The sequence below is a fragment of the Chaetodon trifascialis genome, chromosome 13 (genome assembly GCF_039877785.1).
Source record: "Chaetodon trifascialis isolate fChaTrf1 chromosome 13, fChaTrf1.hap1, whole genome shotgun sequence".
Lineage (NCBI taxonomy): Eukaryota > Metazoa > Chordata > Actinopteri > Chaetodontiformes > Chaetodontidae > Chaetodon > Chaetodon trifascialis.
Window position 1 is genome coordinate 7,822,810 of NC_092068.1, and position 14,488 is coordinate 7,837,297.

General features: G+C 42.0%; 1 protein-coding gene across 1 annotated transcript; it reads left to right on the forward strand.

The window, feature by feature from the left end:
- Positions 1–1,172: 1,172 nt before the first annotated feature.
- kmo (kynurenine 3-monooxygenase) lies at positions 1,173–13,879 on the forward strand. Its single transcript, XM_070976960.1, has 15 exons — positions 1,173–1,274; positions 1,485–1,554; positions 1,761–1,858; positions 2,483–2,572; positions 3,440–3,488; positions 5,448–5,535; positions 7,937–8,102; positions 8,231–8,302; positions 9,565–9,686; positions 10,221–10,368; positions 10,448–10,505; positions 10,597–10,679; positions 11,588–11,689; positions 11,779–11,838; positions 13,418–13,879. The coding sequence occupies exons 1-15, from the start codon at positions 1,215–1,217 to the stop codon at positions 13,562–13,564; spliced, it is 1,413 nt and encodes a 470-aa protein (XP_070833061.1). The 5' UTR covers positions 1,173–1,214; the 3' UTR covers positions 13,565–13,879.
- Positions 13,880–14,488: the final 609 nt, after the last annotated feature.

Sequence of the window (14,488 nt, forward strand, 5' to 3'; positions counted from 1 at the left end):
AAAGAAGAAGAAAAAAAGTGGTGATGCAAATATTGTATTGTAAAACCAGAGTTCCCTGAAATGTTGGAACTTAAAATCTGCAGAGAAGCTGGTAATATCCGTAATAAGCCTATATGAAAAGAATCACTGTACTGATTGCACAAATTAAACTTTTCTACAGTTATTCTTAAAACTTTTATGTTTTGTTACTTAGACAGATGTCAAATAATGTAATGTCTTACTTCCCTGTTTGTAAATTCAATGTTTAATAAAACCATTACTAGTAAAAGTGGTGTTTCTTGTAGAAATGTATACCGGGATATACTAAAGCACGAACTGGAGAGGCTGTGGATTGCATGGAGAAACTTGTCACATTGCGTATACACAAAATAAACTGGATGGATGTTGAACATTTCATAACAATAATGGAAGATAGAGTGAGCGAATGACACAAATGCATAAGATAAAGACTGTTTTCTCTTTGTTGTGTAATAACTAACTTTACACAGTTTCTTTGTTGAAAAGAGAGAGAGAGAGAGAGAGAGAGAGAGAGAGAGAGAGAGAGAGAGAGAGAGAGAGAGAGAGAGAGAGAGAGAAGGCTGTGATTATATTTTTGTGGAATAAAGTTTGCCTTTTGCTGTTCCATTGATAATACCAAGCGACACTGAGTTGTGCTCTCTCAGCGGACGTTATGAAGCGGCTATAACTGCTGTCATCACACAGCCACTAGATGGCGACATATTTCAATGCTTACACCTTTGAACGACATTCATTACCTGTCACTGGGGACATTTCGAGCAGTTACACCTGTTTTCTCATTGCTTAGTTGTACGTACCGCCTGGAAATTTAGCTTTTACAATGACCGTGTCTTTCTCTTCACTCATAACGACTAAAGACAGGTTTTTATGTGAGGAGCTTTTTTTTAGACAACATATAACAGGTTGTTTGGGGGTCTTTTTTCACCTGCAGGATTACTGTCGGTCATACAGGTAGTTGTTTTCTGGAAATTGAACATCCGCCCAAATGAGTTGCCTTACGCACACGGATTTGTCACCGGAGCTGCGTCTTCGGTTATCTGTCGCTTGTGTTTGCTCTGAAAGGGGAACTGATGCAGAGAGCCACATTGGTGGGACCCAGCCTGCCCCTCCTCTGTTAAATCTTTACCCAGGACTTGAGTAGATCATTTTGAAGAGGACAGTGAGCGGGGTCAGACCAGCAGTGAACCGTCAGCATTATGGAGGAATCCAGCAGATCCGACAAGAAAAAAGTTGTAGCAGTAGTGGGCGGTGGTTTGGTAAGAAAAGAAAATGAAAGTGAATTATTAATTGAGTGTACAGAGCGTCTTTTGAGCTCTTCACTGCACATTGACCTTTCACTAAGACAACAATCCTCTTTTAATAGATGACAGTTTTTTTTTTTAATATTGCAGTCAAATGCGTATTTGAATTGAAAAGTGGGATTCATGATTTGAACGACCTGTCCTTATCCCCTCTCCACCCTTTAGGTTGGGGCACTGAACGCCTGCTTCTTTGCCAAAAGAGGCTTTGATGTGCAGGTGTTTGAAACTCGGGAAGGTAGTATTGAAAGCTCTCTTTGCAAGCTACATCAGTAAATAACATTATCACATTAGTCCTCTCTCAGAGGAATAGACCCGCACATCAGGCTTACAACATTCCTGACCAGCATACATGCATAGAGGAGAATAAAAGCATAGCTTTTTCAAGGCGTAACCAAAGTTTCACAAATGTAAGACTGAAACATTGTGTGTGATTTTGGTCAGATATCCGGCAAGCGAAAATTGTGAAGGGGAGAAGCATCAACCTGGCCCTGTCCCACAGGGGTCGTCAAGCGCTCCAACGTGTTGGAATGGAGGAGAAGGTACGGTGCTCCAATCTATTCACTTTTCAACTCATTAAGTGGAAATGAGGTCCAGTGAGGTTGATCCCAGGGCTGCAGGGGCATGGTCACCCCCCCCCCCCCCCCCATTTGGTCTAAAAGATGGCTGTAGCAAGAGACAGTTTGGCAGCATATACTTCATGCCCTCTCAAAGCACATGTCTTAGACTGCGGTGAAGGACGGTGGGGTGGAGACCCTTCATTTTTTGTTCTCTATTAAATATGTGGCCAGGCCCCATGGAATCTGTCCACCCTGCTTTCATTGCTTGCAGCCTACCAAAGTTGTTTTATTCCGGCCTCTGAGGTCAGTAGTCTTTTGTGTCGGGCCACATTTCTTGCAGTGGCCATGTTATGTCCGCCTGAGAACTCTGCATCAGACCCTTTTTTTTACACTTGCATGACTTTTCAGCCAGACAAAACAAGGCTTACATTACAAGACTGACTGGGACAGCACATGAACTACAGCTGGACTGCCCATGGCCTGACACCCCTTCCCAGTTTATCCACTAATAAATTGAGAGTGAAAACATGGAATTTGAATTGTTTATCCTTGTTGGTAATAAATTTCATTTTTAAAATTTTGTATGTATGAACGGTTATTCCTCAGATTGTCTCCCAGGGAATCCCCATGCATGCAAGAATGATCCATTCCCTGAGTGGGAAACAGTCCCCGATCCCTTATGGCAAGAAAGGCCAGGTAAGATGGAGGACGTCCTGCAACATAGCCATATAAGAAGACCTTCAAACTAGCATCAAAGTACATTACGGCTCCTTTGTACACATAACACTGTAATGAGCTAATAGCCAGGATTGACGGCAGGTCTTAGATGGGACTGCTGGTTGCATGGTCATGCAGGATTACCATATCTTGTCACTTTCTGGTAAACTACTTCATGAAGGGGCTTGGTATATAGACAATATGTTAAATATTTCCAACACATTGCTGAAAAGAATTATCTATCTTCCTACATACTACAGCTAAATTCCAAGTGTTTGGCTAGTAAACATACTGTCCAACATTCCTCATTTGCTGAGTCAGTCGGCAGATTAAATATTAATTGTTAGACCTCACATGCACCCTTACAGGTGTGTTTGTAAACACACACATACAGGAGCATAAAGAAACTGCACTCACAGAGGTATGTGAGCTGAAGTGAGTTAAGAATGCACCAAATGATGAACAGCACAAGCGACAACTTGTGCAGTCAGACAGAATTTTTTTGTTACACAACTCTAGAGTCTGACAAAAATTAGGTTTGTATGCCATGATGAAATATGCTCCTGTTATTTGTATGTATGGTGAGTCTGTCTGAAAATAGCTGCTTTTAATTACACTGCTGTCAGTTTGGCAGGGATTCTTAATCTCACAGGGACTTAGATGGTTGAATAAAACAAAAATATACAAGAAAGACAATGAAGCACGTAGAGTCATGAATGTAGGGAGATGGAGTATAAACTGCAGAGAGTCTTCCTGTTCCCATTCAGATGAACAGTGCTACAGTTCTGTTTGGAAAGCTGCAGTATCTGTAGAACTACACTGAAATATAGACTGTTCTCCTTTCAGTACATCCTGTCGGTAGACCGAGCCAATCTGAACAAACAGCTGCTAACAGGTAAGAACACTGACAGCGTCCCTTTTTATAATTCAGCCAAGACGGCCTTGGAGCATTAACACTGAATGCAACGACACAGCGTGTGTGCTGAAATGACGAAATGGCAGTTTAATCGTCAAATGATGCATCTTTCCTACAAGAAAATACTGATATCTTTTAGCCCCTTTCAGACATGCACCCCTTTATGTTACTATGATGGCAAGTTAACACGCTGTTCTTCTGTCTGAAGAAGAAGGAGAAGAAGAAAAAGCATACTTTATTAATCCTCCAGGGGAAGTAAAATTTTTGAACAAGTGCTTGAGTCACGTTTATGTGAAAGTTACGACAGCTGTCTTACTAGGATTTAATGCTTTCAGCACCATATAAATCTGAATGGAACAGCACTCTAATACTATACATGTATTATCTTAATCTTCAGCTCTCATGCACAAAGGAAATAAAATTAGACCAGTAAGAGAAAGAGACAAATCTAAGTTATTGAGAAGACTCTTCTCATTTTGATGAGGCCATAAAAGCTATTTTCCCCTCGAGGTGTGACTGGACCAAAAGAGGTTCAAAAAAACCCTCTTATAACCACAGTGGCAATCTAACCAACAGTCTCCCTGTGTTTTTAATTCCCATTCATACCAACTGTGTGGACAAATCAATGAATATCTATCGAAACACTTGACATACAGCATGGGAGCGAATAGCAGTTAGTCCCAGCTTAACGCCCTGTCATTCAGTGCTCCTGTATTATCTGATTTTATAAAGCAGGCAGGAGAATTCACTCTCAAATAATGTTAAATGATGAACATCTGGAGAAATTTATTAGAGGATTCATTACATTATTGGTGTTTAAAGCCAGGTGAAGTTTTTTCCCTGAGCAGCTAGAAGTGGTAAATGCTCAGCAGAAGCACAGGTGGAGATGAGTCATGCTGTGTCTAAAATCACTCCATATTTACTATATAGTGCATTATATTTACTGCGTTGCATAGTACCCCAAAATATTCCCACAACGGAACAAAAAAAAATAAAAAAATAGCATCTCTGGCATTGACAGTCCTACCGGTAACAAACCCAATATCTCTGAAATGAAGAAGCATAAAGATGATTCATAAATATTTGAAATCTAACTATCAGCGTAACCACCGAGTGTCCATTATACAGTGAGTGACCAAGTAAGGCTGGAGCAGCTAAACCCCTCAGTGTGCTGACCGAGCAGTTTCATTGCTAATGAATTCAACTTTTCTTAAGAGAAGAATGTGTTATTTCAGAAGTTGCATAGTGTTGCTTTTACAAATACATACTTCTGAACTGGAACTACTGAACTGTCACAAAGCTCCAAGTCAAAAGACAATATTCTTTCTTCCCACTAATTGTCCCATATTGGTCTGTTTGCTCGCAAGATGAGTCTTATCAGCTGCAGATACTCCCTGTGCGTCGGCTTCATGCGAGGCTTTCAACCGCTTGAGAACATCAGGGGACATGAAGGGATGTGTTAGTCTTTTCGGGCTAAAAGGATTGTGCCTAATATTTAATGAAGTACGCACGCTTGGAGATAATGTGCGACAGCATGGGCCTGTGTTTAATTAGATTGCCTCTGCGTGTGCTGAAAAAGAGGCTGATTGTAAAGCCGTCGCTCTTATCGGGGCCCATCCAGACTCCTGGAATGAACACTGAGATGACGAGATTTCACAAAGTGTGACAGGCTAAACATCGGTCTTCACAAAACCAGACACATCGACTGCTGTGTTGTGTTGTTCATGAGATTCATGCTAATCAGCAGGAGGTCATTCCCCTTCAGCGGGGGATTGATTTAACTGTTTGCTGATGGGCCCTGTTCCCAATGCATTTTATCGGAATCGGGACGGTTTCCTGTGGATTTAACAAGATATTACCTGTCACATTAAAGTGCTGGTGTTGTGTCATGCCTGCGTCTGTGATATAACTTCCTTTTGTAACCTTTTGCTCCCACAGAGGCAGAGACGTATCCAAACACAAGGCTGAACTTTGACTATAAATTGCAGGACTGGAGTGCTGAAACAGGGTTAATGACCTTTGTCAGGTAAATAGTTACTGATCTAGCACATATGTACTCCTGTACCCACAGCACACACTCTCACAGACACACACATGTTGTTTGGGGGGTAATCTGGGATTAGGAGCCGCTCATTTGGACTCTTTGTTTTAAGGACAGCTGTATTGATCTGGTTCTCTCTGTGTACCAACATGTAAGCACATGTGACCTTGTGCATGTAAACTGCCCGAGCTCTGGGAAGGGGAAAAACACGCCTTTGAAGTCTCTGTCCGTGACTTTTTAGCGGCTCTGTAATTGGTTGTCGTTGAGGAAAATATGACACACAATTTACAACCCAATTAACACTGAAACACCTCCAGGTCTTTTTAGCTGTGGGCATTAGCGTACTCATCCAGTGAGTTATTACCACAATATTCAGGAGCACAACCTCTCTTTAATTTGATCACAGAGGTTTTAAATTGAATCCAGCCTTATCTCAAATGTGTGAAAATCCATTTGATGTGAATGCTGCAATTTCTGTTTAATTATTTGTTTTTATTCCTGGTGGTCCAACATGTACCGAGTTAAAAATTGTGGATTATAATGAGTCACTGTGTAGTTCTCGCCACAGTGAACAAACGCTTTTGTGCACTTTAATTAAGTCACGTTCTAAGTAAAAGCTCAGAGTGTACCTTGAATCCAAAAGTCACCATGGTGAGCACCAAGTACACCCAGACACAACCTTCCCTCTCTCCTCATATTTGCTCCCTCCAGGTTATATAATTAAAAGTACACAGAGAGTCTCATACCAATGTGATCGCCAGTAGCCACGAGCCAGGGCATTTACTCAGTGTACACAACCTGCTTTCTTCTTCCTTATCATCATACTAAAACTAACAACGTGTTAATGAGGTCTTACTGTTATGACTACTCATCACAAATAGGACCCGAGAAAAAGGCAGAAACAAAAACAGCACTAGAACCAAGGGAGCCGTTGAAAACAAACGGTTTTTATCACAAAGCGATATTACTACAAATACTATAACAAAAACAATCCAGAGAAAAACCAACACAAAATCAGCCCTGAACTAAATCATCAACTACACCGTGGCGAGCGGGTAGGATAACAGACAAGACACTAGGATAATGAACTAAGGTCAGAACCACTAAGGGAACGATTAAAGATACCAAAAACTATGAGCACAAAGGAACAAACAGAGATAAACAGAAGGCTACAAGACTAAGGCTAGAGATCGCAAGTTATCACAAGAATGGCTGGAAAGTCAGGCAAGAACCATAGACAATCTGGCCTAAATGCAGGTGAAATCAGCGGGGATGAGAAGCTGGTGCGTTGATTGCCCGCAGCACCGCCAGACCACACCTCCCCTGCGGACACAGGAGAAGAGGGAAAAAAGAAAACAACAAACAGGCACAGAATGCAAAAGGAAAAAGCACGACAATAAGCAACTCATAACACTTACGATATCTCTGAACACTGATTCTGATCTTTCTGCAGGATTACCAGGTATATTTATCCTCACATGTGCTAACGCTGTGGCTCTGTTGATGGTAATGTAGGTCCACCGCTTTGGCCCAGACTGAAGTATCTCAACTGCCCTGGACTTCATGGTCATGCACAGCCTCATGCAAGATGTGACCTGAAACGCATGAATGCATGCAGTAATGTCTGTGGGGTCATGAATAGTTAAACGAATAACGCCATGGAGCAAAGCTGATTGGTGTCTGAGCAGTTTGGTGACAAAGAACACACCATTATGTCACTGGCAAGGATCATTAAATGAGATGGCGAGCTAAGAATGTATTTTGATCACTCTCTTAGCAGTTTACTGTGTGTATGTAGTGGCCAGCGATGCCATCATCTGTGACTATCATGACTGAGTGAAATGGCTATGAATCAGAAAAAGCCCCCACCATCCCACCACTGGGATGTTATACAGTGTCATAACCGTAGTTCAGATTTTAAGTGTCAATCAAATATTGTATATTTAGTGAGTTGCATGTAAGTTAAATGCAGCTATTTTTATGAAGATCGTCCTTCATGTGCCATTTAAATTTCCATCTGAAAAAATATGAAATATCTGAGTGGACTCAAAAATATTTGTTTGTTTGTTTGTTTGCTATAGTCATTGGTCTAACTGAAAAGGTGAAAAGGTCAAGTGTGAGAAAGAAAAGCTCAACATTCAGTTCTCTGCAGGTGCGTAGGCATCGGGACGTTGCTTGTAGCAAGCCTGATTTCAGGTTTCTGCCTGAAAAGTAGACTTTGCTCATTAAATTATTAAACATGCAGCCTGCTTACCTTTTGCATAATGTTAAGGAACCTCAGGCTAAACATGAGAGGACAAGCCTGTTAAACCAATTTAGTTTCTGTACATATGGATGTCAGCAAACGTTCACTGAGGTTGATTTGCCCTGCTGGTATGTGTCTCAGGTCAGATGGGTCCGAAGAGCAGATCGAGGCGGACCTGATTGTAGCCTGCGATGGAGCTTTCTCTGCCATCCGCAAGCAATTCCTCCGTCGCAGCCGCTTCAACTACAGCCAGACCTACATCCCCCATGGCTACATGGAGCTCACCATGCCCCCCATCAACGGCGAGGTCAGTCCCCTCTACAGCAGCCTCCATTACTGAAGGTGGTGAGATCCTGCTGCTGTTACACTCCATTTTTCTGCCCCATTGTTTAATTCCTTCTTCATTTGTCCCACTTTCATCATCCGGCCCCGCAGTTTGCCATGAAGCCTAATTATCTGCACATCTGGCCACGAAACACGTTCATGATGATCGCCCTGCCCAACTTGGTGAGTGTAAATTATACTTTCCTCTCTCCTGTGTTTTCCGCCTGCAATGCAGTCAGTGTGTATCTGCGAGGTTATTACCACACATTTTTTGGCAACCGCTAGCTGTTACAGAAAGACAAAAGCATAATCACTTCAGAGAATTTCAGCACATGATTGACCTCTGGGATGTCCTCGCAGAGTTAATTAGCCTTGTTTACAGATGCTTCATAGCCAGGAGAGGCTTACTCAACACAAATCTTGCCTACTTTCCACACAGCAGTCATGTCCTCCTTCTCATCAGTCTCGCTCTCTGCTTTTGTCAGACCTCTCTCTGCCCCCCCCCGTCCTTCTTAATCCCACAGTGATTTTTCTGCATGGCCGACGCAGCACAACTGTTTTGTTCTCCTAGGTGAGCCCAGGTTAAGGCAGCTGACTTCAGAGTGCGTTTGCACTGTCACTCACTGACCTAGTTCCCAGGAACACATTAGGCTTGAGAGAAACAAAAGAAAAAAACATCCTCGCGACCATGGACGCCATGGTAACAGAAACGGTGCTAAAAGGTCCTTGGGGACGACTTTGTGATGTTGATAGATAGCACCTGCTCAGATGGGCACATAATGGCACACCCACATTCCCCTGTGTGCTTTCATCCATCACTGGAACTGGGTGTAGTTTGGCTATTACATTTGCATTGAGGATGGAAGATTCTATAATGAGTTTAGCATTGATGATTTTTCAGGCCCATGAATGAATACCACAGGCTGCAGCATGTGTGAAAGGAGGTACTTTTTACTTTTGTTAGTGCAGTGGGTTCATTCTTGACTTTGAGATCACATCTGTGATAAGCTATTGGAAATGCAAGGCTCACTTTCTTTAATTACTCGCAGTCCTTTTGGCCGTGTCCCATCGCCTTCCTCAGTGGATACGTCTGAAAGCTTTGAGAATAGCTAAGTAAGAACCTTGTGTGGTAAGAAGCGAATCTCGTAAATTATCTTGTAACCAAGTGTAATGTCTTTGTGTAAATTCAATGACTGTTTTGGGGGGCATTTTTCGCTTGATTGGACGGTGAGAGTGAAGAGGCTGACAGGAAATGGGAGAGAGAGTAGTATGACATGCACCAAAGGTCGCCGGCTGGAACTGAACCCTGCAGCCACACAGCATGCGCTGTAACCGTTTGGCTACCAGGCCACTCCAAGATGACTCAATTGAACCTGACAAGAAGTGCGTCACAGTGGAATTTGAGAGCTAACATGGCCGTGCACTGTGTTTGTTTTCCAATCTAGGACAAGACATTTACCTGTACCCTCTTCATGCCCTTTGATGAGTTTGAGAAGATCACCACCGGAGATGAAGTCATCGAGTTTTTCCAGAAATACTTTCCCGACACCATACCTCTAATAGGAGTGTAAGTGACCTTCTCACCTCCACCGCCACTCCCCCCCCCACTCATCTCTGCGCCCCCACACCTTTGTCTCTTCATCCATTCCACCAAGCCATCCTCAAAAACCTTTTCATTTCCCATCATCCCATCGACTCCAGCGCGTCCTCAGCCATGATCTGTGCGGTGTGAAAATGCATGCTTGGAGTTCCGTGGCTCTGTGCAGTGAGGTTTTAATTTGAGGTGAACCGTGTGTTGTGGGTGACACAGAGATAAGCATGAGCTGTACAAATGCTTGAGGCTTCTTTCACTCACTTCCTCTCTCGGCCAACTTTATTTGGAGTGTTCAGGCATAAACAGCTGAATGCAGGCTTTCGTTCCTCTGCTCAACTGTTTAATTTCACCGGGGCATATGCGGCGCGGTTGTGTTAGCTTTCTCGGATGTGACAGATGCTTCTGTCGCGAGTGCAAAACAGAGGCTGTTGTTGAGAAAAAGCAACTGTCAAAATGAATATCTCAAAATGAGTTTGTAATTGTTTTATTTCCATTTGTGCCTCGCAGTGATGCTCTCAAGAGGGATTATTTCCGACTGCCTGGGCAGGCCATGGTGTCTGTCAAGTGCGACCCATATCACATTGGCAACAAATGCGTCCTCATGGGCGATGCAGCCCACGCAGTGGTGCCTTTTTATGGGCAGGGGATGAACGCTGTAAGTAACACTAAATGGAAGAGAAGAAAAGGCAGGAAGGTATTAAATGGAGACTCACTCATCCGTGCGTGCTTTGCAGGGCTTTGAGGACTGCATTGTCTTTGAAGAAATAATGGAACAGTTCAATGAGGATTTCAGTAAGTATCTTTAAATGAACAACCACGAAAGGGGACACAGAGAATGAAGTGACAATTCAAAAGTCTTTTTGTCCTGTGTGCGTCCGTCCAGGTGCTGTACTGACGGAGTATTCCAGAGTGCGAGTTCCAGATGACCATGCTATTGCAGACCTGGCCATGTACAACTACATTGAAGTAATATATATTTGTTTAAAACCAGACAAAAGACCTTGCTATTCAGTCAGACATCTTCTTGAATAGATGCACCATATTTGTGCAGTATGTAGGATAGTATGTGTGCATCTTTATGGGCATTTATGTGTAGGTAAGCATAGATGTCCTTGCTGAGGAGCACTGCTTTGTTTCTGTGTGAAACACTTCAAATTGCTTTGTGCAATATGCATGTTGGTATGGGTGTGTATTTATATGTACGTATGCGTGGATGTTCTTGTTGTTGTCTTTGTACTGCTTTTGTATGAGATAGCACTCTCGACAAAGAGATCTCGACAAAGTAGCATAACAGTATACAGCACACAATATAAACATACTCAGTGGCTACAAGGGGCTATATTTGATATTTGCATTAGAACATGAGCAGCTTAAGAGCCCTTTCCTTTAGGAGATGGGAGATATGTTTTAAATGTAAAGTCCTAATCTGAAAAGTAAATACTCACCATAGCTGAGATATAAATGTGATGTAGTGGAGTAAAAAGTTCAATATTTCCCTCTGAAATCTAGTAAAGTAGGAGTATAAAGTAACATAAAATGGAAATACACAAGTACCTCAGAATCACGTAAGTACAGTTCTAGAGTAAGTGTACTTTAAATGTGTGACTCTCTCTCCATAGCACTGCAGCTCATAAATCAAATTAACATCAACAGTCTCCAGACATCCTCTGTAATTGTTAATGATTTTTTAATTACTGCCCACTAACACTGTGTTATTAGTGTGATCTCCACTCCACTTGATAATTCATAGCCTGTACTGGTTGTATATGAGATGTATGGAAAGGCCACTCACATCATAACAAAGTCAGCTTGGGCTCAGGGTATGATGGAGGACATGTGGTTCACTTCACTCACATGCACTCTTTGTTTCGTAGATGAGAGCCCATGTCAACTCCAGGTGGTTCCTTTTCAGAAAACATGTTGACAACCTCCTCCATTTCCTCATGCCAAAGACAATAATTCCACTTTACACAATGGTAAGCGTCAAAAACAACACACTGATGGCTGTCAAACTGCTTGGTCCACAACAAAATCTCTGTCATTTGTTGCCCTTCGCTGCCTCCAGGTCACTTTCACCAGGATAAGGTACCATGAAGCTGTGGAGCGCTGGCACTGGCAAGACAAAGTAAGACACTTTGAGAAGATGTGTCTCTTTCAATTCATCCTCCCTGCATACAGTTTACTTTTTGGGGAATATTTAATACCTTTGAACATTTTAATATTGTAATTCGAGCCTCTTTTGAAGTCACAGTATTATCAGCACTGAGCATGAAAGGCAGATGTGACTCCCACCGGGTAAATACTTCCGCTTTTAGAAGCATTTGAATTATTCGACCACAAACACAGCGCTTTGCCACACAAAGAAATGTTTCTGATTTCTCACATTTGGCTATAGATGAGCCGCTTAGTCCTTGGTGCTGTGTTGAACTGTGTGCTGTGACCTGCGCTGAGGGCTTCGGCGCTAATGGTCCACAGTCAGAAGGACAGCAGGGATTTCACAGCCTCCCCTGTAAACTGATTAAACCTGCAGGGATTTCTGGGCAAAGGGCAAAATGACCTCTATTTGGTGGAGAAAAACTGCTGTGTGATGCAGCATATACAGCAGCAGAGCATAGCTGTTAAATTAAATAATGGGATACTGATGTGGACAAACTGAGGTGTGCTGCAGAGAGTGCATGATGCCACAAGGCATTAAACGTCTCACAATTACAGATATTTGAAAATATGGTACAATACCCCAAATTTTCACACACATTGTGTTAGATAAGTCTGATATTTAGGATTTAACTATTTTTACGAGGCATGCTGGTCTAGTCTGAAATGTCTATGAAATTTTAGAGATGTTCAAGCCCCCTTCACGACGAATTACTCACATGAGCTTTGTTGCTGTGAGAATGTTAGCATGCTGAGTTAGCATTTAGCTCCCTGCACCATTGCTTGCCAGTACAGCCTCACAGAGCCGTTAGCATGACTGTAGACTTTAAGGCTTTCTTTTTTGAATGTTGGTGATATGTGGACATAAATCTCTCAAAAGTATCTGATGAGATGGCTCTTATCCCATTTTAACAAGATCTGGCTAGCTAACTTCAGTACCACAGTCCATGTTGAGTAAATGGTCCACGTGCTGTCTTATCATTTTACCCCGAAACTGCTAAAAAACAACAAATAACATAGAACGTCATGTCATGAGTGAGTCAACAGTCAGTCATGTTGAATTAATGTTTCGAGAGGCTGCTAAAATCTGAGAAACATAAATCCATTAAACCCAAGTAAATATTCATTTATTCTGGGAAACCTTATCATTGTCCATGTTTGTTGAATAGTATGCTCATTATTGCATAACTGTATGATTTTTAATTATAGCTGATGTACTGTGCACTGAAAAGAATATTTCATAGGTCACACCAGCAGTTAACTGGAATGAATTAACTAGAATAAATTAAACATGGCCTCTGTTTACCTGTAATTAGTACCAAATTATGATTAGCTCCTAGTCAGTAACCTTCCCATGAATTAAGTATTTAGTGAATTTGTAACTTCACGTCAGTTCCTTTCCACGATATTGTCCAAAAACTACGGAACCCATTTACTATAGTGTTACCAAAGACACAGACGGGGTGTTTTCTCTGCTGTTGTGATGTGTTTTTGACAGACTGACGTTCCTCATTTTCAAAGCCTGAGCTGTTTTTGTGTCTTTTTCACAGGTGATAAACCGCGGTCTACTGATCAGTGCTACAGGAGCAGTTTTGGGAGTTTCCTACTTGCTCATCAAAAATCCTCCTGATATCAGCAAGCTCATCGTCTCCGCTGAGGGATTTTGGAACAGGATTACGGCCCTCAAGACCCCGTGAGCACTGTCTCTGCTCTGACGGACGAGTGCAAAAGACTGGAGCATCAAACACTAGAATAAATTGAGAGTGTCCAATTTTTAATTAGAGTGTGATTGAAATCTTCTAATTAACCCAATGAAGGCTCTGCCATGCAAATTACTGTACTATTATAATAATTGCCCTAACTTATTCCAGTCACAATGATTGATAATAACATTCCATCAGTGTTTAACTGATAATGGTTTGACTGAAGGAGCACAACAGTGGATTTTTCAGTCTTTAGATCTGATCATTATATTGTTCACATAGATGCTTATAAATGAATTGCAAACACATTCCCTCAGCTCACAGCTCAGATTTGTATTATGTTTTTAGCTCTTTGGGACAATATCAACCTCCTAACATATCATCACCTTCACTGATGCCACTTGCATATCAAGTCCTTTAAACATGACACTACAGCCAGCAAGCCATTAGCTTAGCTTAGCATAAAAACTGGAAACAGCTAGCCTGCATACCGTTACCAGATGTACAGAGAGCCCTGCTTCACGGCTAGGTTAGCTGTTTCCTGCCTTTATGCTAAGGTTAGCGAACCATCTCCTGGCCATACTGTCGCTCCATATCTCGTGAACAGATGTGAGAGTCGTGTCAATCCTCCTATCTAACCCGTGGCAGGAAAGCAAACAAGTGTATTTTCTATATGTCAAACTATTGTTCAAACTGAACAATATAAAAACAAAGACCACTCAGTCACTCACTCACACATCCTCAATGAAAAAGGGTTTTATCAGCTATGGAAATCCATTCATCAAGGCTATTCATAGCTGACAGCCCAGGAGGTTATGAAAGGAGAGTCTCACTGGAGCATACTGAGGTCCCAGCCTCATCTCCTCTTATCTAATTACACTCCTCATACATATAAATCCACCAAATGTCATTTCACAG